Source organism: Papaver somniferum, chromosome 1 (genome assembly GCF_003573695.1).
Source record: "Papaver somniferum cultivar HN1 chromosome 1, ASM357369v1, whole genome shotgun sequence".
NCBI classification, from domain to species: domain Eukaryota; kingdom Viridiplantae; phylum Streptophyta; class Magnoliopsida; order Ranunculales; family Papaveraceae; genus Papaver; species Papaver somniferum.
The window spans coordinates 208,840,433-208,867,012 of NC_039358.1; the positions used below are offsets into that span (position 1 = coordinate 208,840,433).

The 26,580-nt window shown below is 39.2% G+C and overlaps 2 protein-coding genes across 2 annotated transcripts; one reads left to right on the forward strand and one right to left on the reverse strand.

Moving 5' to 3' along the window:
- Positions 1–11,322: 11,322 nt before the first annotated feature.
- On the reverse strand, positions 11,323–12,537 carry LOC113359257. Its single transcript, XM_026602925.1, has 2 exons — positions 12,260–12,537; positions 11,323–12,205 (listed from the first exon to the last, which is right to left on the reverse strand). The coding sequence occupies exons 1-2, from the start codon at positions 12,535–12,537 to the stop codon at positions 11,323–11,325; spliced, it is 1,161 nt and encodes a 386-aa protein (XP_026458710.1).
- A 9,559-nt stretch (positions 12,538–22,096) lies between these two features.
- On the forward strand, positions 22,097–23,183 carry LOC113359265. Its single transcript, XM_026602931.1, has 2 exons — positions 22,097–22,446; positions 22,559–23,183. Exons 1-2 carry the CDS (start codon positions 22,097–22,099, stop codon positions 23,181–23,183), a joined length of 975 nt encoding a protein of 324 aa, XP_026458716.1.
- Positions 23,184–26,580: the final 3,397 nt, after the last annotated feature.

The window sequence follows — 26,580 nt, forward strand, 5'->3', positions numbered from 1 at the left end:
TGTATTATGTCAGTTTTATTGATGATTATTCGCATTATACATGGGTATATCTATTCAGCTCTAGAGCATATTTTCTTAAGTTATATGTTGATTTCTCAACCATGATAAAAACTCAGTTTGGTAAAGTGATCAAAGTTTTTCGTGCTGATCAAGGAGGGGAATATATTTCCAATCCATTCAAAGAATTTCTTAAAACCTAAGGCACCATTCTTCAACTGTCGTGTATTGAAACTCCAGAACAAAATGGAGTTGCAGAACGTAAACACCGTCATATTATAGAGACAGCTAGAACTCAGTTAATTTTTGGCTCAGTTCCTTCAAATTTCTGGGGAGACTCAGTCCTTACTGCAGTCTACACCATCAATAGAGTCCCAACAATTGTCATAGGAGGACTGTCACCTTATGAGCGTCTCAATGGTAAGAAACCAAACTATTCTGAGCTTCGAGTCTTTGGTTCAACTTGTTTTGTACTCCTTCCAGAACGTGAACGTCATAAACTTGGTCAAAAGAATGTCTTGTGTGTCTTCCTTGGTTATGGTATTGAACAAAAAGGGTACCATTGTTATGATCCAGTTAATAGAAAGCTTCGTGTCTCTCGTCATGTCACATTCTGGGAGAAAGTTCCATTCTGGTCACTTCCAAGCAGCAAATCATTATCTTTTGAGTCTTTCACTTATTCTGATCCATTTCCTAGTGAATCCAATCCTAGCACTTTTCATATATCTACTCCTGAAAGTCCATCTCCTCTAGTTGTTGATCCACCAAATACGGATGACCAAGACCACTCTACGACTCAACCTGACAGTGCAACTCAGGAACGAGATCCTGATTCTGAAGAAAATTCTTTGCCACCTCGCAATCGAAGACCACCAGCTAAGTATGCAGACTATCACTGTTCCTTGTCTTCTATTTTTTCATTTTATGAACCAAAAACATACAGAGAAGCTGCAGCCATTCCAGAATGGCAAGATTCAATGGATGATGAATTGGAAGCACATGCAGAGGTAGGCACATGGGAAACGGTGGACCTTCCTCTTGAAAAATCAGTTGTTGGAAGCATATGGGTCTATAAAGTTAAGACCAAGTCAGATAGTGAGTTTGAACGATGTAAATCACGAGTTATTGCAAAAGGTTATGCACAAGAGCATGGTGTTGATTATGAAGAAACATTTAAGTTACTTTCTCACCCACTGGTTATTTCATATCACAACTCAAATATGCATCTGAGATTCTACAGCGTGCAGGGATATGTGACAATAAGGTAACTGACACACCTCTTGAATTGAATGTAAAATACAGTCCTACAGATGGGACTCTATTGTCTAATCCAACACTGTATCGTCAACTAGTAGGGAGTCTAAATTACTTCACCATTACGAGACCAGACATAAGTCATGCAGTTCACATAGTCGGTCAGTTTATGTCTTCTACAAGGTCTACTCATTATGCAGTTGTTCTCAGAATTCTAAGATATATCAAGGGGTATCTTCATCAAGGTCTGTGTTTCTCATCAAAGTCTGACCTCACTCTTCAAGCTTACTCAGATTCCGATTGGGCTGGGGATATTACGGATAGAAAATTTATTACAGGCTATTGTGTGTTCTTGGGAGACTCGTTGATTTCATGGAGAAGTAAGAAACAAAGTGTGGTTTCTCGTTCAAGTGTTGGAGAAGAGTATAGATCACTTGCTCACACCACATCTGAACTCATTTGTTTACGGTGGCTACTTCGTGATATGGGAGTTCTAATTTCTGCTCCTACACCACTGTATTGTGATAACAAGGCTGCAATTCAAATTACACACAATTATGTCTTTCATGAGCGTACAAAACATATAGAGATAGATTGTCATTTTACTTGTCATCATTTCAAGAAAGGTACAATCACTCTTCCGTATGTTAAATCAGAATTTCAAGTGGATGATCTTTTCACCAAGACTCACTCTGCAGCTCGTCTTCGATTCTTAATTTCCAGACTCAAGATGTGTACTCCACCACCTTGAGTCTGAGGGGGGGTGTTAAGATATGGTCAAGATATTATATATCTTGACATTATTGTGTTTGTTATTTGGTTGTAACTGCATATATATTCTTTCTGTATATATTATAGATATTGTTAGGTGTATATTTTATTTGCCTTATCTAATTGTGTAAACACTCATCAGTCAGTGTAGCCCAGTCAGCGGCGTGTCATACCCAGTGTAGCCCAGTCAGCAACGTGTTCAGTGTAGCCCTAGTCGTTGAGGGGGGTGTTAAATAGTACCACATCACCTAGGGCAACCTAGGTTCCATGCTTAATAAGTCTTGGACAATCCTAACCTTGCAAGCCGGTTTTCGAGGTTAGTTAGGCCCGGGGACTCCTAACACTATTCATAAGGAACGAACTGCAAAGGAAGTAAAGCCCAGGCATCGAGAAAAGGGACGAAAAAAGAGAAACACAAGTTCAAGGAAGAAAGAAGGTTAACAAAGATGATATCTCGACACTACCATTCAACCATCTTGTCGTCACCGTTGGTAAAACCAAAATAACTCTAGGAGAAATCAACAATGTAACTCAAGGAGAAATCAACGAAGAGGAGATAAGTGGCATGCACGATTGGGAACAAGGTGAGACTCCATTTAAGGGACGATGCTAAGACGGAAGGGGATCTGCAAGGAATGATTAAATTCGGTGCATAATCAGGAAGATTGAAAAACAGTACAAATACTATGGGGTCATATTTCATTTCGCAAACTAGAGGCATAACAGTCGACGAGAAATTGAGTTTAATGAACGCCAGGTCTCGAGTTCAATTCCTCCTTCGCGCAACATTTTTTGCATATTTTCCTTCAGCTGTCAAGGGCGAAGGCAAATAAGTGTAGGGTGTTGTTCATTTCTTTCATGAATGGAAGTTGGCATAGATGGCGAAGTGTCTGAATTGGGAGATGCATACACGATTTTGAGTCTCACTTCAAGCAGGGCTTTTACTTCGTGAATATAACTTTTTGCTTCGTGAATATTTACCTCGTGGGACTAGAGCTTCGTGGATGCGGAGGACATACCTCATGGATGAAAGATATTTTGTGGGACTAAAGTTATCTCGTGGAGAACATACCTCGTGGAGAAAGCTACTTCGTGGGACTTTTGTGGGACTTAAAGCTACTTCGCGGAAGGCCAAAGCCAACGAAGACAAGTTTGCAAGACAACAGAAACATTCGGCCCCACTAGGAGAAAACAAAGGAGAAGAATGATGACTCACGAAAGCAATCGATCCACAAAACAAAACCGGTATAGTTCTAGAGAAATACAAGGGAAGACGACGGAAACAACCCACGGAAGAGATGGGAGAGAATATCGATGAAGACGATGGAATCAACCACTAGTGGAAAATGAGCTATCTGAGACATTATAAACGACACTAAGTACATATCTCGGTGTAACTATATTTGAAAAGTGTTGTTGACTAAATTCAAATTGTCGTTGTGTAAATTCTTTTGTTGACATAAACAACGATACATTGTCCTTTGTCCTTGACTAAAGTCAACATGTCGTTGTATCAGAACTTTTGTTGACTTAGACAAAGTCATTTGAATAGTATAGTTCCTATAATATGTATATTTAATTGTATGGTTAGGATTAACTCTTTTAATTTATGGATGGCTAGAGATGAAACATCTCACAACCTTATCTATACCAGATTATCAGAGAGAGAGAAACCATTTTCTTTTTTTCTCCGTCTATCTCTTTCTTTGATTTTCCCTCTTTCTTCCTCACCAACTTTATCAAAACCACTTCTTCCTATGCAGATCTTAATTTCAACATATGGTAAATCGATTTTCCATTTTGATTTTGGTATTAGGGTTTTTCTCTGCTTTTTTCCCTTGTTTGTTCTTTTTGTTCTTCTCAGTCGCCTCTGTATAAGTTAAACAAATCTAGGGTTTTAGTTGTGAAGAAGAAGAAGAATATGGGTCACGCTAATGTCTAAAATTCTCATCGTAGTTGGTAAGAATCAGTAACAAACCCATAATTTCTTACTCTTTTCTATGAATATTCTTTCTCATTTTTCATCAGAATATGAGGTTCTTTCTTTCGCTGTAATTTATTTGTATTTGATTCCATAAGTATGTGTAATTTATTTGTACTTGATCTCTGAAATGTTATTTGTGTTTTTGTTTTGGGTGAATTAGGTCTTAGAAGCTACAATGAATGAAGCTAGTCCAGGGTTTTGAGGTGATATTACTCATTTGATTAGCGTTTTAGTTCTCCTCAAAATTTATTCTAATAGATTTTGCTCAGGTAACTATGATTGTACTCCATTCTGGGTTCTGGTGATGAAACAGAAGAATAATTTGTTTCAAATGAAAGATTTGAGGTGAAGGTAAGTTGAATTTTATTTCCCTTCTGTTTGAGTTCTAGTTTTTACTTGAATTTTTTATTTTATCTGTTGATTGAAGAATATTTGTTGGTCTAATTATGTATTAGTTTTATGTTATGCAGATTGGCCTCGTTCGTTAAGGGAATCGAGATGTTGAAACAAGATACCAACAGAACTGCACATTAAGTGTTAGAGAACAAACCTCTGCACATTAGAACTTGGATATATCCAACTGATACGGGACTCTTGACTATTTTCTATCGTCAGACTTTTGTATGGACTCTTCTATATTGTGGTTTTATAAATTCATTAAGAATAATTATTTCTAAGAAAGATGGTGATGGATAGTATAGAATGATAGAAAACAAACCTCTGCACATTAGAACTTGGATATATGTTTTGTATGAATTCAGGATTTGATTATTTAGATTCTTTTGTGATTTTGAACCTAATTGTAAACTGAACTCAATTAAGAAATGTGTAACCAATACAATGATTTTTTTTTAAATATCAAATCTAGGTTTTATTTTATTTCGTCTGAGTCAGAAATACTGCAGTCAGTCAGGTCTAATTTGGAGTTCAGCTGAATCAGCTTTGGAACTCAGCTGATTTTTTTTTATATTATAAAATTAAATCTACGACGTAACCCACGTGACTTACGTAGCGACAATTAGAAAGTATCGTAAATCTGAGTCAACCAGAAAGTGTCGTTCCAGAAAAAGACACTGAATCTACGGCACTTTCAGCGGCAGTATGAAAGTGTCTTATAACTCCCTAAAACGGTACTAATGGACTATCTTAAAACGGTTGTTGTCCACTAGTGACCAAAAGAGGAAACACACAAAGCCGTCAATGTGATAAATCGTTGGCGAAGTGGAAGAAAGGACGATGGTAGTACCGGATAGGAAACGCGCAAAGCCGTCGATGTGATAAATCATTGGCGAAGTGGAAGAAAGGACGATCGCAGTACCGGATAGGAAATGTGATAAATCAGCGAAGACACTAACTCCGACCCACTGGAGTGGCTCACTTAGTCGCTACACGAAGTACAATACAACATCAAGGTTCACGAATAAAACCGCAAAGGGAGTGAAATCAAAGACAAATAAGAAACGAAGTAATTCAAGCTCAGCAAGGAAAAGCGAGACCTTAAAACAAGAAAGTAAGACCTCACATTAGGAGGCTAATAAGATTCACGAAATGGTTTAAGAGAAACCTTAAAAACTCCGCATAGTAAGGATGGGAATCCATGGCATGCACCCTAGTTCACATGAAAATGCAAGAGGCAAAGACCTAACGCGTGTCGTGAACAACTCTCAGGCAGAAAGCTAGGGGCAATGATAAGACCTATCCGCTGAGGGTCCCTTTTATGATGGCCTTCGGTAAGGGGTGCAGAAATATGACCAAGGCGTCGACGTATTCGGTTGATCTGCGGGTGCCTGGGACGTCTGGATTGTTACCGGCCATGACCGTCTGGCAAGTCTTGGCTACGATGCACTCGGTCCCAAAGAAACCTCACTTAGGGTGTGACTTCGTAACCAATATCCACATCGGAGAAAGGGATAAGAAGTCACGAAAACAAATGAATGTCGTAATAACCGGATGGGAGGAAACCAATATGCATGTTAGGGTTAACCTCCTTGAAGGGGCAATCAGGGGGAACATAAAGGGACGGCACCCTCCAGATTAGGGAGCTGCGTGACCAAAAAAGACGGCAATATCATGGGGCTATTATTCATGGGATTAATTAGGCATGTCGTATTGTCGCGAAGTAAGACCTCAATAGAGAATGTTAAGGCGAGGTTGACGGATCGTCATTCGAAAGAATAACGAGCACCTGAGACTTCGTCGATTAAGACCCTTAATGACAGAGTGGGGCGCAATAAGACCTTAACTAGGAGGCGCAATAAGACCTTGTAGAGTAGCAAGGGAAACAAAATGCGTTCAAGAGGCAAAAGAAAGAGAGAACATGAAATAAAATGAAATAAAATAGACTTGGAGGCAATGAAGTGATTCAATGCAAGAGCTAAAGTTGAACGAAGTCGTGGATGGAAGCGAACCTGGAGCAAAAGCGAAATCGATGAGGCAAAGAAAATGGGCTCGCAAGGAACAATGTGAAGATAAATGGACGAACGAAGAACCAAAACCTTGCAACGAGGAACCAAAAAAAACACGAAGCGAGACCAATATCTTCAAAACATAACGAACATAAGGCGCTAAATAAAACAAGGGCGGAGGCAACAAAGGAGCATCATATTACTTTTGCTTTGGATAGCTAAAGTTTCTTCACCCACCGAAGCAAAAGGAGGCACACATATAGCAGACAAGAGAGATATGCTCACGACAAAGGAGATATGATCGCAAGGACGATAGAGGAGGGAAATAAGGAGGCGACGAAGATACGGCGACGAAGAAAAGGATCTGGGAAGGGCGATGGAAATAACGAGATGGGAAGATCAAAGATACGAAGATGAAAGGAGACAAGAAAATGAAAAGCAACGCGGAATAAATCGGAGATACGAGGAAGAGCTTCGATGAGGAGAAGGAAGGCCTAACAAAGTGAGAGGCAACCGTCGCGCAAAAAATGAAGAAACTTCAACAAAGAGGTCTTGGAAGAAATGACGTTGATCAAAATCTTAGACATGAGGAGTCAAGACGAAGGAATCATGTTCTACAAAGCAATAACGCGGGATACAAGCAAAGAAACAACCAAGGAGCAAGCGGTTGGAGGCCCGGAGAGAAAGGAAGACATCAGTGGCATGGGAAAGACAAGAAACCGTAAAACGACGAAAGAACAAGCCGAGCGAAGAATCTGAATCTATGAAGGAACCTGTCTGAATCATGAAAGTCGGGGCTATCACGGAAGAGGGGACGAATCGAGGAGAGGTGGAGGAGGAGGATGCTGACGAGGATATGACATGGAAATAACCAAGTAAGACACCCCGTCGAATAAGATACCAACCGAAAAGAAAGCTGGAATGGAAAAACGAGGCGACCGGATGACACGACAAGGGCATGAACTCAGCAACAAAGTGGTGATGGGGATATTGCAGGAAGGAGATGCAAATTCAGAAACGATAAAATTTTCGTCCCGAAAACGAATCATATATCGAGGGAAGGACCTTGTAAATATTACGAGGAAGAAGACGAACGAGGAATGCAGAGGAGAAGGATACTAGAAGGATATGAACGGAAGAGAGACCTAAGGAGGCTTCTAGTGGAGGCGAGATATGAAAATCATAGGCTAAGATGTGAAGAAGGAAGAAAGCACCACAATGAAAGCAAACACAATGTGCGAGAAAGAAGCACATGCGGGACAAGAAGAGGGACTGTGGATCAGGAAATCTTACATGAGCCACAAAGATTGAGGGTACAATTGGAAAGCTCGCAAAGGCAAGATAAACCGCAATGGACGAAAGAGGAAGGTGTGCCAGCCACTCTGACCCGTGCAGAGTTGGAAACAGCACCAAAAGGAGAGCTAAGGCGGAATGACCGAAAGCAGGAAGGGCCACTGAGAAGAGATCGAAAGCCGCGAGGTGACAAAGACGGAAGCCACCAGGTGAAGACTATAAAGCCAACGAAGTAGGGATTGAAAATGATGGCACAGACGTAATTAAAGACTATAAAGACGTGTTGAGGAATATCGGACTCAGCGGTCAATGACAATCAACAAAAAGGGAACATCGAGTGGAACAACGAGCTATATCTCGGCAAGAGAAATACGATAGAATCGACGGGGTCGTTGGAAATGATGTGCAAGAAGTGGATCAAGCAAACCCGAGCTCATTACATGTAACACGACAAAATAATAGAGGCAACACGAGATTGCAGCATTATTTTGTCTAAAGCAAAGGGGTAACGTTGACGAAGATATCTCGCAAAGAAAAAACGTACAAGGGCAAAATCAAAACGAAGAAATGAATGGGTCCAACAAATAACTCATGATCGATAACAACAAGTTCAAGGAAGGGTGCTTCTATATAACAATTAAGCTTCGGAACTTCGTGAAAGAATAAGAGGCAAGTATATACTTTTCAAGTTATTATTCTTTCGCTCATTCCCTCATCAGCAAATCTCAAAGTCATCCACTCAAGCACCACACGTCTCGCTCCAAGGACGGTACCAAAACGGATTTTTCCTTAAGAATCGCTCATCAGGCAATCCTCAAGGAAAAAAAGGGCAAAATGCAGATACCAAAATACCATACTCGACATGTGGTGCCAAATGAAGGCCGAAGTAGTATAACCTTTCTAGGATAGTAAACATAGTATCTTAGCTTAGTTCCCTTAGTTTGTAAGTAAAGGTTATATTTGTAAATTCATTTCTACTTTCTACTACTTAAGAAAATATCTAAGAGAGAGAAAGGGAGGAGATTTTATTTTCTCTCTTATCTCCTTCTTCCCAAAACTAAATCTAGAGCTCCAAAAACTCATTAATGGAGTCTCACCTTGTAAACCAATTAAATCATAGTAAAATCCATGGATGTAAATCTATTCAAGATCGAGCGATGCAAAATTTGTGTGTTCCCTTATATTCTAGCACTTCATATTATCACTTAGAGTTCAAAGAAGTTAGATCTAGAAATTTTTCTTTGAGTTTGTGGTTGAAATGAGTCAATCATGTGAAAAGGAGACTTGGGTGTGACTGTAGGAAAATCTGCAGTTACAAGTACATTAATATCTTAAATGAAGTAATGAATCAATGCTTAATAAAATGCATTTACTAAAAATATGCATAATATTATTTATTTTTTGAAGAAAAAAGGTTATATTAAAAAGAAAAAAAATATTTACAATCCTAGGAACATTCAACACATCATCTAACTGTGAAAAATGGTATCCCAATTAAACAAAATTTGGTTAACAGAATAACCTTTAAAAACATCAGTATCATGAAACCATAGAAGAATAGTTTGCTTTATCAAAAGACAAATCTCCTCAACCTCCTTGTGTCTACCACCACCATAAACTCTACTGCCTCTTTCCTTCCACAAATGCCACATAATAGCATATATTATCTTCCACCAAATTTTCTTGCATCTTCCTTTAAGCTTGTTAAATTTTCAAGACTCAAACATGCTTAACACAGTAGAAGGACAAACCATGAGACGTTAACAGCTTTCAGAAAATGACCCCAAACCTCGAATGCATATGAAAAATGCAAAAATATATGATCTGTATACTCATCTTCCTTCTTACAAAAAGGACACAAAACACATTGAATATCCATATCTCTGTGCTTCAACATTGTTAATATAGGTAAAGAGTCATGGAAATTGTCCCAAAGCATGAAACTAACTTTAGGTGGCACTCCCGACTTCCACAAAAACTTCTCAAAGTTATATTCATCCTCCTCCTGAAGTAACATCTCATAACACTTACTAACAGAGTCATTATATGAGAAACTCACTGAATCATTTACCTCTGACATAGGATAAATAGGCCCTAATTCATTACAGAGCATATCCCACTCTAGTTGTTCTATATCAGATAAATTCCTCCAAGTATGACAAACAAATCTTCCTTCTTCAATAATAATTGCTTGTTTTTGTCTGCATACTTTATAGATAGCATGGTATTTAGAGTTTAAGGGGCCATCAATTGTCCATTTATCCATCCAAAACCCAATGGACTTCTCATTATCTACTTAAAAGACCAGAGAGTCATGAATAAAAGTAGTAGAGTTTAAGATATTCTTCCACATACCTCTACCATATGTCTTAGCATCATCCGAGGGCATCAAAGTATCACTGTAGTTCTTAAACTTTTGTTGTACTACCTTTCTCCAAAGCGCATTCTTCTCCCTTTTGTATCTCCAAATCCATTTATCCTTCAAATCTTTGCTTGCACTCCTTAAATTCTTTATTCCCAAACCTCCCATCTTCTTAGGCGTGCAAGCCTTGATCCATGCCACCCAACACATCTTCCTCTTGTTCTCATTGGAACCCCAAATAAAATTCCTCATTAATCTAGTGATCTTTAATTCCACACCAGCAGGCATATGAATTTGAGAAAGAAAATTAATTGGTAGGCTAGCAACACAACTTTTAATAAGTATAAGTCTACCTTCCTTGGACAAAAAACTTCTTTTTCTATGTAGCAAGTTTCACTTTTATCCTCTGTATAATCTCATCCCACACAGAAGTATTTCTTGACGTTGCCCCTATAGGCAAGCCAAGATATTTGATAGGCATGCTTTCCACCTCACACCCCAACTCTATGGCCAAATCCTGAATAATATCATCTGCACCAACACTAATAAGAGAATTTTTCTCTAAATTCAGTTTCATGCCTGTCAACATTTCAAAAGAGTTAAGAATAACAAAGAGTCTTCTTATCTCCTCCAAATATGCATTCACAAATAATAATATATTATCCGCGAACTGCAAATGAGATATACCAATACCATTCTCCACAACCTGAAAACCATGAAGTTGATCCCTCGACACAGCATTGGTAATTAACTTGGACATCACCTCCACAACCAACAAAAACATATACGGGGACAATGAATCCCCTTGTCTAAGACCCTTAGAAGGCTTGATTTTCTCCGTTGAAGTCCCATTCACCAAAAAAGAAATGTGAGAAGAATATATGTACCACCTAATCCAAGAAATAAAATTTTTTCCAAAATCCATGTTTCTCCAAAATATTCAACAAAGTCTTCCACTTGATGTTATCGAAAGCCTTCTCCATATCCAACTTACACAAGACATCTGGCTTCCTTGATTTCAACCTGCAGTCTATACACTCACTAGAAATCAAAACACCATCGAAAATCTGTTTTCCTTTAACAAAATCCCCCTGATGATCAGACACAAGTTTTGGCATAACCATCCTCAACCTATCTGCCATAACCTTCGAAAGAACTTTATAAGCACTTCCCAAAAGACTTAGAGGTCTAAAGTCTTTATGAGAACAACTATCCTCCTTCTTAGGAACCATAGATAGAAAAGAAAAATTCAATTTTCAATCCCAAGATTCAAATCTATAAAATTCCTCCATCATCTTCATGAATTCATTTCCAATGATATGCCAACAACTTTTACAGAACTCCATTGAAAAGCCATCAGTGCCTGAAGACTTGTTTGCCCCCATTTTCTTAATAACATCAAAAACCTCATCCTCTGTAAACTCCTTTTCCATTCCCTCCTTCTCAGCCTCATTTATTCTTGTAAAATTCATATTATCAAGAGAGAAAGCCACATCATTCTTTTCAGAAAATAAATCAGCATAAAAGTTCTTCATCCCAATCTTGATTCTACCTTGATCAAAACATTCCTGCCCATCTATTTCCAGCTTAACGATAGTATTTCTCTTCCTCCTAGAATTAGCAATGCTATGAAAATAACCAGTATTTGAGTCTCCAAACTTGAAATCATTCTGTTTCGCCCTTGTAAACCATTTCCTAGATTTCATAGCTTCTATGTTCTTCAATTGCAGACAACACCTAGTCATTTCAGCAAATTGTTCCTGATTCAGAGAAGCACCTTCCTCCAACAAATCTAAACTGTCGGTCTTCTCTGTAAGTTCAACCGTCTCCTTTTTAATACCACCAAATTCCTCCCTTCCCCATCTCATTAAGAAAAACTTCAGATTATTCAGTTTCTTGAAGAAAACAAAATTGGCACCACCTTGAAGATTCATCACTTGCCACCACTCTTCCACCTTCTTTATAAAGTCTTTGTGCAAAATCCAAGAGTTTTCAAATTTATAGTAAGGTTTGCAGCTGATATTAGGTTTTGTAATCCACATTATTGGTTTGTGATCAGAAATAACCCTAGCCAATGCAATTTGAACAGACTCATGAAACTTTAAATCTAAATCCACACTAAGTAGAATTCTATCTAACCTGCAAAGTAATGGATCAACGTGCATGTCCGCCCAGGTAAAAGACCCACCTCACAATGGCAAATCCACCAATTCCTGATCATATATAAAGTTGTTCAAAAAATCAGCATTCCTTCTATCAGCTTCACCCCTGTTCCTCTCCTCCTGTGACCTAATGGAATTCATATCACCTGCAAAGCAAACAGGACCACTCCACCAGTGCCTAATCTCTTTCATGTCTTCCCAAAACAAAGACATGTAATTATACTCACAGGAAGAATACATATTCAAAACCGCCCATTTGTAACCATTCATCCTAGTGTTAAGAACCACAATAATGTTATTATTCCTCATTCTCACATCTATTTTCTCCAATTTAGCAGAGTTCCATATGCATAGTAATCCTCCACTGTTAGCGCAACTCCCCGCAGACGGCTGATAAATCTAATCATAATTATCATCGAACCATAGCTGTTTCACCAATTATTGATTCATTTTCATCATCTTCATTTCCTGCACCAAACAGATGGCACACCTATGATTCTCAATCAAAGCTTTTAGTGCATTAATTTTATCAAATGAATTCATCCTACAGACATTCCATCTAATAAGTTTAAAATCCATCAATCAGGTTCTACTTTGAGCTTCACTGGCTTCCATGTTAGATGAGGTACCATCCATCAATAACAACTCACTCCCCCCTTCAAAAGCATCCTTCTCCAATAAAGCCTTCCTGCATCTCTCTTTATATTTTTTTATCTGATTCATAATATCCCCCTTCAAAATTTCTTTTTCCCCTTCACAGACACCACCATAGCTACAACAATGTAGCATCATCAGCTCCGACGCCTCCAAAATCTTCTCCATGCATTCAATATTTGAAATCTTAATATCTCTCATCGTCTTCACCACCCTATTTTCAATGTCTGATAGAAGGTTAATTTCCCTAATCTCCTTCATACCCATTTCCAATTGTCTGTCATCCATTCGAATTTCTCCATCTTCGTTTTCCTCTTCCATCTGATGATACACAAGAACCCTAGAATTCGATTCATTAGACTGACCATTCCCAACTGAGTTTTGTTCGAATATAACCAATTGGTTATTTACTGGATTCGAATCGGGTTTGGGTACATAAGATCACTGACTTTGCTCCATCTCACACACCTCGTCAGCAGTTATATGTTCCACATCACTACCAGCTGTAGTCTCCAGCTGTGCCTTCTTTACCGCGTCGACTTTTAATCCATTCGAATTTTGAATCTCAAAACTTTCCTCAGCAAAAACATCAAATTCCCTGATTTCTCGCCCGTAATTTGCTTCATCCAAAAGGAATTTCTCCTGATAGTTCGGATCACATTCCACCGTCAGCAACACCTTGTTCTCACCCACCTCCGAAACCAGCACCGCCGGTATCTGGCTTAAGTTTCCGGTAACATCAATTCTGAAGAAATATGTGCCTTCTCTTCTCAATGTTTCAGTTGCGATCTTAGCAAACTCACCCAACGACAACTCATTCCATATTTAGAGATAGTGTGCGATGTCCACTCTTTATGATCCAAACCTATGATTTTTAGCCACTTTAATGGTTCATCAACTTTGTCCAGAGCGAAAACATGACCCGGCTTTTTCTTTGAAGATTTCTGATCACTCTTCTGACCATCTTTCTTAGTTTGTTTACCTGGTAAATCCCTAGTCCATTGAGCAAGACCAATCTCAGTGCCCCTGTAATTCCATTTCTTAGGACTCCAGATACTCAACCACTCCTTCTCCTCCAACTTAACTAACGCAGAAGATTATGTCAATCTTTCAATCTCCAAATATCTTTTTAAACCCATCTCCTTTTTGATTAACACTGCCACAAAGTTCCAGTTTAATTTTCTGGAAATCTTTACAACCCCAGTTCTTTGCAACCTTGAACTAACAGAAGTTGAAAATGATGGAAAATATTTCTCCTTTGGAAGCGTAATAATCTTCCCTTTCAAACCTTGCCTCTCCATGAGTAAATCTAGTACCTCAACCAGTATAGACCAACAACTTCTATCATCCCCACTAGGGATACAAATGCAATAATTTTTGTCACCATCTCCCTCCCTTTGTCTAGAAATCCTTACATATTCTCCTTCATTGTTAGATTGTATTTTAATCACAATACTATTATCTCCCCCAACTATTTCAGCCCTCGAGTCCTTGTTTTTCCCTTTGTGAATCAATCTAAGAGAATCAATAATTCAAAAAATAGCCTTCTTAGAGAATGCAACCCATGCTCTCGATCCGCCCCATCCTATTTCTAGGATCTTAATCATCTATTTGTTTCCAAAAGTTTCCATGGATATTTCGAAGCTCTTCCTTTCAAGTTACAATAATTTCCTGCCTCCATCACCACTCTGTTTTTCTCGCTCACTCTCTCTCATCTCTTGATCGAGTCAATTCCTTGATTTTCATATGCATAATATTGTAAAAATTGATTTTACTAATAAGAATATGCAAAATTGCAATGAGGGTTACCAAATTCATGAGAATTATCGGTGTTTGTATCAAAAATAACTTTTAGCATAAAACATGATTGATTTGATGGTGATTATGAAAAATAGCGTTAGAAAACGGATTAGAAATGAATAAAGGAAAAAAGAATTTAACTTGGTTCGGCGAGTTATGCCTACATCCACAGACGAAACCCGATATGAAGAGATATATTATTGATGTATTTTTGATATAATGGTTCCAGGTTAGAAGCATAGAGTTTCCTTTCTTCTTAGGGTTATATTTGTATAGTAGTGCAGACTTATTTGTCAAGCAACCTAGAAAACAAGATATCTGGAAATTTCGAGAACCTTCGGAATAGGTGGGCTTGACTAGCAAGCTTCGCGGCTAATTATAAAGGGTACAAACTATATCAACAAATGGTAATCTTTAATCCTATGAGTTTGGAAAATTCACATATAATTTGGTAATTGAGACTGCTAGACTAAATGTCGGTTGTGATGTGTCCCAACCGTCACAATAAATGAAACCCCCGACTCATGGACTAGTAGACAGGTAGTTTTGGGCATAAGTCTCACCTACAATGAAGGGCAGGATAGACCATGAAATTGACTCTGCCGTCAATCGAACATTTCCCTTTGCTAACCCCTACAACCTTGAGTTTAAGGAGGCTAATGATGCAACATTGTTAACAGACGTGCCAGATTATTGGAAGAGTACAAAATTTATAAAGATGCAAAATAAAAATCTAATTTGTCTTATATGATTTTTGGTACTTAAGAAAAAACTGATATCCTATTAGCAACCGTGTAATAATGTAGTTGGCCACTTCGCCTAGAAAGCAGATTCCATGTAAGATGGGTGGGTAGCTAGTCCTGCTCCTTTACTTTGTCTGCAATATGCTGATGATTAGAGGATGGCCCTATTTTGTGAGGCAGCAGCCTAGCTATTTTTTTTGTAATATATTTGCAGGCTTACCTAACTAACATAAAAGAATGTCGCAAATTGGTATTATTTAAATCCAAGTAAAGGGCACACATATCCCAAAAATAAGGTAGCTAAATCTGCACTGATGTTATAGTAGGTGGATTGGAAATCTTAATCTTTGTAGTTTATGCTATTTCATTTGTTACGGATGATGAAGTATAGATACGTCTTGGTCTCTAAATCCTCCACATTTTGTTTGTTTCCTCCCTTCTCTTTGTTTTCTTTAATCGGTTTCTTGGCTTCTCATAAATATAACGGGACATTTCATGCTTTCAGATCTTCTCTTATGTCAGCGCCATCTTCCCCTCAATTGGTTAAAAACGAAGTTTCTAAGAAATAGATGACAAATAAGAAAAGCCAAATTCGATGTGGAAAAAGAGTCATTTACACCACATTTGCTCTCATCAAGATTTCTCATGATCTTTATCATCACATGGCAACGTATCTAAGAGTTGTAGACTTGTAGTTCAAGGGAAACTACAAAAACAACTAATAAATGAATATGTTTACAGTATAAGTATGAGCTAAGCAAAATCTCAAAGTAACTAAATAAACTAGAAGCTTTTAATATCATATTTTTGATGAATTCTAATTGAAATCAATGGTCAAGGATAACTAATCAGCCGATCAATACACCCTTTCATTTGCTTCAAGGGTTTTAAACTTTTTGAAGGTCAGTAACCTTTACACTTAATTTTGTACTATTTAGTTAAGGGCCGCTTATATAGGACATCATGATCATTTGATAAGGGGGGTCATATAGATGATATCTGTCTCCGGAACTCTGGGGAGTATAGGACCAACATGGCTCTACGACTCTATCCGTTGATTCACTCCATCAACTACTAAACTGATACCGTCGAAGCTTCAAAATCTCAAATAATGAGCCAAAAATAAAATAAATGATCGTGCACTAACTGTGATAATTAATTAATGTTTTTTATGGATTTAACACCCACCTGATCCATGAAATTCAATCACAGATAGGTTTCGGTTTACTTTCACTTTTATAGGGTTATTATGTTCTAAAAGTATACAGAATTCGGATTACTTGAAGGGACTTTTTTCTTTTCATTCATCTAATATGAAGTTCTTTTCATTAGAAGGCTATTATTGGGGCGTCACACTCCAATAGAGGGGTTTCATTTGGATTTTTAATGTCTAAAAAAGTAGTTATGGGATATCCTAACACATATATAAAATGTCTAGCTTACCCTTTAACTAAAATAAAACTTAAAAACCGTAGAAGTGATTTTACGTCCAGGTTAGGATTAATTCCAACCGTAAAATTTTATTTGCATGTAGTTTAACGTCCAGGTTCGGATTAGTTTCCAACCGTAGAAGCTCATTTTACGTCCAGGTTTCTTTTAATTCCAACTGTAAAATCCGATTTTACGTCCAGTTTTCTTTTAATTCCAACCATAGAAATGATTTTACGTCCAGGTTTAGTTGAATTCCAACCGTAATTTTCAATTTTACGTCTAGATTTAGTTGAATTCCAACCGTAATTTTCAATTTTACGTCTAGGTTTAGTTTATTAAATTTTCCTTTCATCAACCTAGCCGTAAATTCAATTTTACGTTCAGGTTTCTTTTAATTCCAACCGTAGAAATTGATTTTACGTCCAGCTTTTGATTGATTCCAACCGTAGAAATTGGTTTTACGTCCAGGTTTGGATCGATTCCAACCGTAGAAATTAATTATTATCTAATTAAATTAAATAAAATTAAAATTAACTAAAGGGTTATTCGGTCATTACAAAATTATTTGAGATAAAGGGTTTTTGATATTACTTCTGGGTGACCCGTTTTTGTCCTATTAGGTGACGCCCCTCTAATGGAATGTGACGCCCCAATAATAGCCTTCTTTCATTACTTAGATCAGCAAAACCGGACACCTCTACTAATGGAAATAATGAACTTCAAATGTCTTTTGCCACCCTGTCCGCGAGTTATAATCCCAAAGGAGTCACTATCCATCCACAAAAAACCCGTCAAAACAAAAGTAACACAAAAACCCCAAAAAACAAAATTTTGATGAAACCTCGTAGAATTTGACGAAACCAGTTTTTGGTTTCATCATAAAATTTGATGAAACCAATTTTGAAATTTGGAGTTTTTGTATCAAGTTTTTAAAATTTTGGGGTTTTTGTATAATTTAGTTTAAGATAGAGTTTTAACGAATCCCAACATCTGACTAGGTTTTTTTACCACAAGTTTGATCACCTTGAATTTTTATGACTAGAATCGGACACCTCTACTTATGGAAATAATGAACTTCAAATGTCTTTTGCCATATGAAAATAGGTCGTCCTACAAAAATATCCCAAAGAAGGTATTCGGTTTTGGCAGTGTCCATTTGGTTGTTTTGTTTATTTTTATACCGTCTTACAAAAGAATCTTGCCCTTATCGAACTAATGTCCATCAGATATCACCTACCTATGACTTACCATCTGCTGTTTGGTATTAATAATTAACTTAATACAGTTTGACTGGTAGGTCCTAATTTGATGATTAGCACCATAGGCTATGGAGTGAGAAATGATGTAATACAGTACACAGAAAAAAAAAAGAGAAATTTGCTCAAAAAAAAAAAAAGAAGAAGAAGAAGAAGAGAGAAATCAGTATATTGATTAAATAATCAGTGAAAAGATTGATAGATTATTCAAGTAATGATGCTGATCATGATCATTTCGCCTAAAACCCACATTATAAAAGGAAATACGAGCAATGCTAACTATTTCATTCAAAATCTTAGCCTTTTAATACTACTAACTAGCAAACTTTCTCCATAAAATTGCATTGCTTCATATTACTAAAAGCAGGAAATTAAAATGCTTAAGAGATCAGTGAGCACCAGCAGCAGTGGGAGTAATGGATCAGTTGGAGGAATAATGGGCTGGTGTTGGAATCGACGGCAACGACTGAGAAGACGAAGAGGTGTAACGGTACAATTGGGTAACAAAAGAAGAAGGTTAGTGGTAGGATCAAGATCGGTAGTAATCCGGTGGAGGTGTGTGATTGCACCGGCACTTAGGAAGTTCAAGAAATTGCTGTTTGAGGTTGCATTGAATGGGATGTTTATAGAAAGCTCAAATTGGCCATTAGCTAACATTTCCTCTCATTTGATTTTCACTTGAAGCCTTTCTGATTTCTTCTTCTTCTAATCGGATGTTTGTTACTGCTGCTGTGTGTTGTAGCTACAACACCTGCACCGATTTAGATTGTATAGAACTAATCATTATAAATTGGAAACGAAATTGGTTAAACTCCCCGATTTGTGGCATAAGCCATGCACTATGGCGTTTTTTTTTTCAATACGAAAGAAGAAATGCATTATCAAGACTAATCATCAGTCCGTTCCACTGGATCCATCAAGTTACAACTAAAACTTAGCTATATTCTCTGCAACATGACTTATGTCTCTTGCAACATATTAACATTTCCAATTATTGAAATTAGCAGGCACACTTAAACTATCAACTGTAACATCACTATTAGTCCATTTCACAGCTTCAGCATTTTCATTCAACGCAAAAATATCATTGCAGCAGTCTCCCTCCGGAAGTAGATTGGCAACACCTTTATCTTTGGCCCATCGATTTGTATTTACTGCTGACATAGCCCCTGCTTGCTCAATAACATTTCTTACTTTAATTGGATTTGGTTTAGCTCCATGACTGAAGGTGTAAATAATCCACAGGTACAGGTGGAGGGATCCTTAGCAATGACGTACCGATATTAAGGAGAGAAAATTTTTGATGGGGGCGTTTTTTGAAGGGGGCATGGGGGACAAATAATATGTTGGCATGTGTCAACATATTAATGAATTATATTTCCAAAAACACCAACGTCAATTAAGAAAATAAATTTTCTCTCCAGAAATACAGTTTTTTTATATTTTTGGAAACAATATTCATTAATATGAAAGACATTTGCCAATAAATAATTTGTCCCCCATGCCCCCTTCAAAACACGCCCCCATCAAAAAAATTCTCTATTAAGGAAGGAGCTTAGCACCGAATCATCTCCTTAAAGTCTGGCACGGGGAAAGAGATATCCAGAAGAGCCTGAGAAGCCAGCACGTGTAAAGGTGAAGCTCGGATGTGATGGAGAGATGTCTGTCAGACGCTAGAGTAATAAATGTTATGACAGGGTAGCTGGAGAAGATAAGAAGAATCTGGTCAAAGTGGTGTCGGAAGCCAATAACGTCGGGTCAGGATAGAGGGCGACATCGGATCATACAATATCGAGTGGCCAACATCGGGTAGAAGAATATCGGGAGCCACACTCACCAAGCTCGGGTCATCATCTCGGAAGAAACACCGCTCGTCACCCGAGAAGAACATCAAGGAAGATATACTATGACTCACACTGTAACTTGGATGTATCAACATGGTAGCCTATAAATAGAGAGCCTTGTAAAGAGCTAAGGACCAAGTAACTTAGCAGGAGTGAAGAGCACTAGCAACCTTGTGAGAGAATAGAGAGATTGTATGCAAGAATCATCACTTGTAACCTTGAATTGAGTAATAAGATCATCCTTTCACCCCCGTGGACATAGGTAATCATGTCGAACCACGTATATCTTGTGTCAATGTTCATCTCTTGTTTTTTTACTTATGATGTGTGTGTTTGAGATCCATTTGATGTAGTAGTAGGAGTTTCCACATCTACATTCTTGCGCCGATTAAGGGGACCGTATAACAACTTCGGATACCTTGAAATCAGTCGCTAAAAGAGATAAATCCAAAGCTCCTAAATCACCTTGTGTGTTAGTTGAAGCTAAAGGAAGAACTCTTTTGGTTAGACATGCTAGTAGATGGAACTTAAGAATTGTTATTTTTTACAAAAAGTGATCTCTTTACTTAAAAAACTTCTTGAGGTAGATATAGCGGAACTTCTTTTAATCTCAGTGTTGAGTTTTTCTTGAGGGTATTGTTCTTTTATATTTCCTTTGCTAAGTCGAGTTGTTAGAAAGATTCAAAAGATCCCAAAATAACATCTTTGATGTTTGGTCATAGCTAAAAAGAAACTTCATCTCGCTGGCTGTTTTCATTTCAAATCATGGGATTTATTAAAACTATGAACATAACGTTAACACCGGTGAATCGGCTCAAAATCATTGAGTTAGGGTTACCAAAACTATGGCTAGAAAGGATCTAACGAGCACTTTGGTGACAATCGCGTTCTGATCTCATGACAAGAGCCTTACAACGTAGTTAAAACGAAAAACCCAAAAGAATCCCAAGGTAAAACTATCCTTGAGGAATTCCGAGGAGAAATTATAGAAAAGAGTCGAGAAAAATCTCATTCTGGTAACTTGTGTTGGTGGTGACACCGACAGAACGTTTGAAGGAGGTCACCACATCAAAACCTGGCCAAGAAAGAAATTTTCTGACCAGCTGTACGGGCGGTTAATGATTTCTAGTACAAGGAATGTTAGGACAAATAATGATTAATGCATGGTGAGAGTATCGAAAGCGACGTAACAAGACACTTTTTTAAAAACTGTCATATTAGTCAAAACCACCTAGTTTGCTGAGTTCAACATGGAAAAGTAGAAGGAATCGTACTTGGTTGGATTTTTTTTCTTTTGGATGTCAGAGCTTTTCTTTTTGTACTTCATTCATAAACCTTTACGAAAACAGTTCAAAGTGAGGTGTTGTATGTTTTGCTGACGTAGGTAGGGACGAATCTCGGAAGAAAAGGCATACCCGAGCCTATGGATAGTACTTCAGGGATAGGGAGGATCCTGAGGAATCGGACGGTAGTAGGAACAAGCATGCAAGAAGAAGTGATGGATTCACGACAGCATAACAGCCGACAACATCAGCCAGAAGAATCCCGAGCACCTGCTGGAGGAATGAAAACTGTTAACGAAGAGGTTAATTTGAGGAGAGACGATAATCTTCCCCCCTTATGCATCGTCCCGAGCCAAATGAGACCCGAAAACATGGTGGATGGAATGACTGCATCAGACACTAAGGACGACAAAGTAGCATTAGTGATGCGAGAGGATCGTAGGCAGGCTCGACAGCGTGCAGAGTACAAATATGCATTGGATCAAGAATAGGAGAGACTAAGACAAGTTCGTTTATGAAGAAGTAACGCGACCCGAGATATTCCTGTGGTACGTCCAACCGCACCCCCCGTCGCACCACCAACTGTGCCACCTACCACAGTAGGAAACCATGTGAAAGGTCACTCCATCCGTGAAAGCACGGATCCGACACTGATGGATATCCTGACAAACCAAAGGAGGAAGGAGGAATTCATGAGAGAACTACAGAGAAGGAACTTAGCATTGGAACACGGGAATTACTAGCTCCGAAATCAAGGGGAGAGATCGCGCGGATCGTCTAGCCGGGGCACATCAAGTAACCGAACCCGATCAAGGGACACCCGACCACCTCAAGGACGGACGCCCAATCCGAACAAAATGAGAAGAGGGTATGGTCCTCCCGAGAACTCTTCAACCGAGGAGGAATCACCAGAACGGAGTGGAAGATCAGACAATGCTATGGAAGCTAATCTCAAAGAACAAGAGGAGATGGTTAAAAAGCTGTCTGTAAATTGCGAAGATGATAAATTGGCAGAAGTAATAAGTGAAGCCGAAAAGACTCCCTTCACCCGGGAACTAGAAAAAGCACCATTTCCCCCAAAGTGCACGCTTCCGACGTTTACTTCAAGGTTTGATGGAACCGGAGAAGCGGTAGAACATGTAAAGATGTACATGATGTCACTACTCCAATGGAAGAGCAACGACGTCGTCATGTGTAAATCTTTCCTGTTAGTTTGGAAGGCGAGGCGAGAAACTGGTTATATACCTTGCCGGTAGGATCTATCGGAAATTACGGAGGTTTGATAGAAACTTTCCTTGAAACATATATATGCACAACAGCATCGCCCTACCTAGGGTCAACAAGTTGTTCACTCTGGAAAGAAGGTTCAAGGAACCTTTGAGGTCTCTAACGGATAGGTGGAGGAAATTGTGTACCGATATCGGGAAGGCGCCAGTCGACCAACAGATATTCGGATTCGAAAATTCGTTCGGGAAGTATGACCCTATCTGGATAGACATGTTCACAGAGAAACCTCAGACGTTGAAAGAAATGAGGAAGATGCAGGAACACTACATCGCATTAGAAGAAATACAAGATGGGTCCAAAGACAGAGGAGTACAAGAGGCAAGCATAACAGTAGAGGTGGCACCTCAGGAGGCATCAAAGCGACCCGAGAAGAGATCGGATCCACCACATAAAACCTCAGGGAGAAAGGAGTGGGTCGAGAAGGGGAAGAGGCCTCGCCATGAACCAAGAAATTATACACCTCTGAACACACCACTAGAAGAGATCTTCAAGGAAGTAGAAAAAAGGAATGATATCAGATACCCGAAGACCAGGGGAATACAATTTGATGAACCAAAACACCATCCCGAATTCTGTCATTATCACCAGTACCGAGTCCACTCGACTAACAATTGTCGGGAAGTAAAGGACATAGTTCAACATCTGATTCGGTTTTGATACCCTAAGGAAATTTGTCTGGACGAAAGCACCCACACCCAATGCGGCCGACGCACCTATGCATCAAGTAAGGATTGATCGGGGAACCCAGTTCGTGTGTAACACGATTTTACACTCGACAACCCAAGGATTTGATTTGGGGACGGGCATCACGTCAATAATTCACAAAAGGGATCAGGCAGGGAAGGAGATATTCAGTGTCGCCAAAACTTTACCGATAGAGGCCTGGATGATGCAGCCGGTCACTTTCTTTGCTAAGGATGTCCTGATGAATGGCCAAGCGCATGGAGACCCACTGGTTATTACCTTACTTATGAAGGAGTGGTGAGTCAAGAGGATACTGGTGAAAAGTGGAAGCTCGGTTGAAGTCCTTTTCTACGACACATTTAAAAGAATGAAGCTATCAGACGACATTCTAATCCCATCTGCCTATCGGATCTATGGCTTTAATGGGACAGTAATCATACCAAAAGGAGAAGTCACACTCAGGGTCTCAGACTGAGAAGGATACCTGGATATCCTCACCACCTTCTGCGTTGTGGATGTCGTGTCACCATATGAGGCGATCATCGGAAGATCTTGGATCGCCGACATCAAAGGGGTAGCTTCCGCCTATCACCAGAGGTTGAGGTTCCCCACTTACAGGGGCGTCGTTGAAGTGGTAGGCGATCCTCAAGCCGCGAGACAATGCATGCAGATAGATATTCATCAAAACGAGGACAGGCGATCTAGGCTGCACCGAGAAAAGAATAAATCTAAGAAAATCAAGGCAGGGGAAGAACTAAAGAAAGTAATTTCGCAAGCGGTCATGGCCTATGAAGCAGGTGAGAAAGAGATCTTATAGAAATCAAAGAAGGAGACACCGATCAAGGAACCAAACCCAAACTTCTCAGCCTTAGAGTCTACTCAGGAAATCAACTTAGGTTCCGAGGAAGAACCAAAAATAATCAGAATTGTGTCCTTGTTATCGGAAGATCGGGCAGAACAACTAGTAGCTCTGATACGAGAACATATGGATGTGTTCGCCTGGAAAATGCACGATATGGAGGGGATTGACCCAGAGGTGTGTTCCCACCACCTTAGGATAGATCCCAAGTTCAAGCCGATCTGACAGAAAATGCGCAGAATTGCTCCCGAGTTACAAGCGGCGGTAGAGGCTGAATTAAAAAAGTTGCAGGTGGCTGGAATCATTTGAAAGGCCCAATACCCGCAATGGATATCAAACATGGTAATAGTTCCTAAAATGAATGGAGGGGTAAGAATCGTCATCGACATTAGTGACTTGAATAAGGCTTGCCCGAAAGATAGCTTTCCTTTCCCCAACATTGATCAGCTAGTGGAATCCATAGTAGGATACAAGGCGATAACATTAATGGACGGGTACTTGGGATACAACCAGATCCCCTTGGCTCCCGAGGATCAAGAAACACGTCTTTTTTTACACCTAGAGGACTATACTGTTATACCAAAATGTCGTTCGGGTTAAAGAACGCAGGTGCCACCTATCAAAGATTAGTAGAGGATGTGTTCGAAGATAAAATACACAACACCATTGAAGTTTACGTAGACAACATGCTGGTGAAGAGTAGAGTGGCATCCAGCCACATCGATGACCTTCGAGAAATCTTTCAACCTATTAAAAAATACAAAATGAGAGTAAACCCGTCCAAGTGCACCTTTTGAGTAACTTCGAGTAAATTCTTGGGATACATAATTACTGATAAAGGCATAGAAGACAATCCCTACAAGATCAGGGTTGTCTTGGAAATGCCATCTCCAGTATCGGTGAAGGACGTACAAAAGCTAAATGGAAACTTGGCAGCGTTGGGACGTTTCATCTCACGATCGTCGGATAAATGTAAAGATTTTTCGGGACACTAAGAAAAGGGGAAAATTTTAAATAGAGCGAGGAGTGCGAGGAGGCATTCCAAAAGATCAAGCAACATCTCGCAAGCCTACCCGTATTACAAAGACCCGAGCCCGGTGAAGTGCTTACCCCTATACCTCAGGGAAACTAGTTATGCGATAAATGCAGTTCTAGTCAAAAATGTCATAGTAGAAGAAAAACATGTGTGCACTTCATAAGCAAGAACATGAACCCGACGGAGAAGAACTATACCAAAATTGAACAGTTAATACTCGCCTTAGTGTTTGCGATGCAAAAGCTGCGAACGTACTTCCAGACTCACAGGATTTTGGTACTTACGAAGTCTTCTATATAATCAGTGCTTCACAGTGCAGCGAGATCGGGAAGGATCTCTAAATGGAGTGCTCAAATTAAGCAATTCGACATCTACTATGAGATGAGAACATCAGTAAAGGCACGGGCGGTAGCTGATTTCCTTGCATACTTTCCCTTAGACGATAAGGATGAAGTTGAGGATATCTCGGGTATGGAAGAAGATCCGGAGGATCTGTCCGATCTCCTCGAAACAAGTAGCCCGACACGATGGGAAGTATTTGTAGATGGGTCTTCCAACAAGGAAGGATCGGGGCTAGGATTAGTCTTCAATACACCAAAAGGAAAGAAGATGGTCCACTCATTTAGGATTGAATTCAAGGAAACAAACAATGTCATTGAATATGAAGCTGTGATGCATGCCTTACAGTTAATTGTAGAACTAGGAATTCATGATGTAAGACTAACTAGCGATTCTCAGCTGGTGATTCGACAGATTAGTGGGCAGTATGCTATTCATGAACTGGTATTGCAGAAGTATTGGGTGCTCGCCCAATTTTACATCGACCAATCCCCAACATCAAGTTCCGACACATTTGCAGAAAAGACAATCGACACTCGGACGCTTTAGCCTATATCGCCTCAATGTTAACAGACTCGAGTATTGAAGGCATCCGAGTCATAAGGGTCCTGATGCCATCCAAACATGAAATAATAGACACAAAGGCATACGTGGACATAACCACGGATGATAATTATGAGGCTGGTGATTGGCGCAAGCTCATCTATCAATACTTGGAGACGTGATAACTACCAAAGGGACGACCCGAGATCAACAAGATCAAAAGTAAAGCAGCAACATATGAATTACGAGACGGTATCCTATACAAAAAATCTTATTTTGGGACGCTCTTAAGATGTTTGAGCAAATTAAGAAGAAGGACGCTCAATCTTGAATGAACTACATTATGGTGCCGCATGCAATCACAGCTCGGGTTGAAGTCTATCGGCCAGAGCCAAGACTATGGGGTATTTTTGGCTGCACATGCATGAGGATGCAAAACACATGGCTTTAATTTGTGACGAGTGCCAAAATTTCGGCAAAAAGATACATGCACCAGCAGTGTCATTAAACTCAGTGGTAAGCTCATGGCCCTTCGTCAAGTGGGGTATCGATATTGCGGGACCATTACATGTCGGATTGGGACAGAAAAAGTA

What these genes read in the sequence shown, in the direction of transcription:
- LOC113359257 (XM_026602925.1), bottom strand. Translation starts at nt 12,537, where the DNA reads ATGAGGAATAATAACATTATTGTGGTTCTTAACACTAGGATGAATGGT. An exon ending in GAATTGGTGGATTTGCCATT is followed by an intron (nt 12,206 to 12,259) that starts GTGAGGTGGGTC and finishes ATTACTTTGCAG; the next exon opens with GTTAGATAGAATTCTACTTA.
- LOC113359265 (XM_026602931.1), top strand. Translation starts at nt 22,097, where the DNA reads ATGAGAAGAGGGTATGGTCCTCCCGAGAACTCTTCAACCGAGGAGGAA. An exon ending in GTCATGTGTAAATCTTTCCT is followed by an intron (nt 22,447 to 22,558) that starts GTTAGTTTGGAA and finishes TATGCACAACAG; the next exon opens with CATCGCCCTACCTAGGGTCA.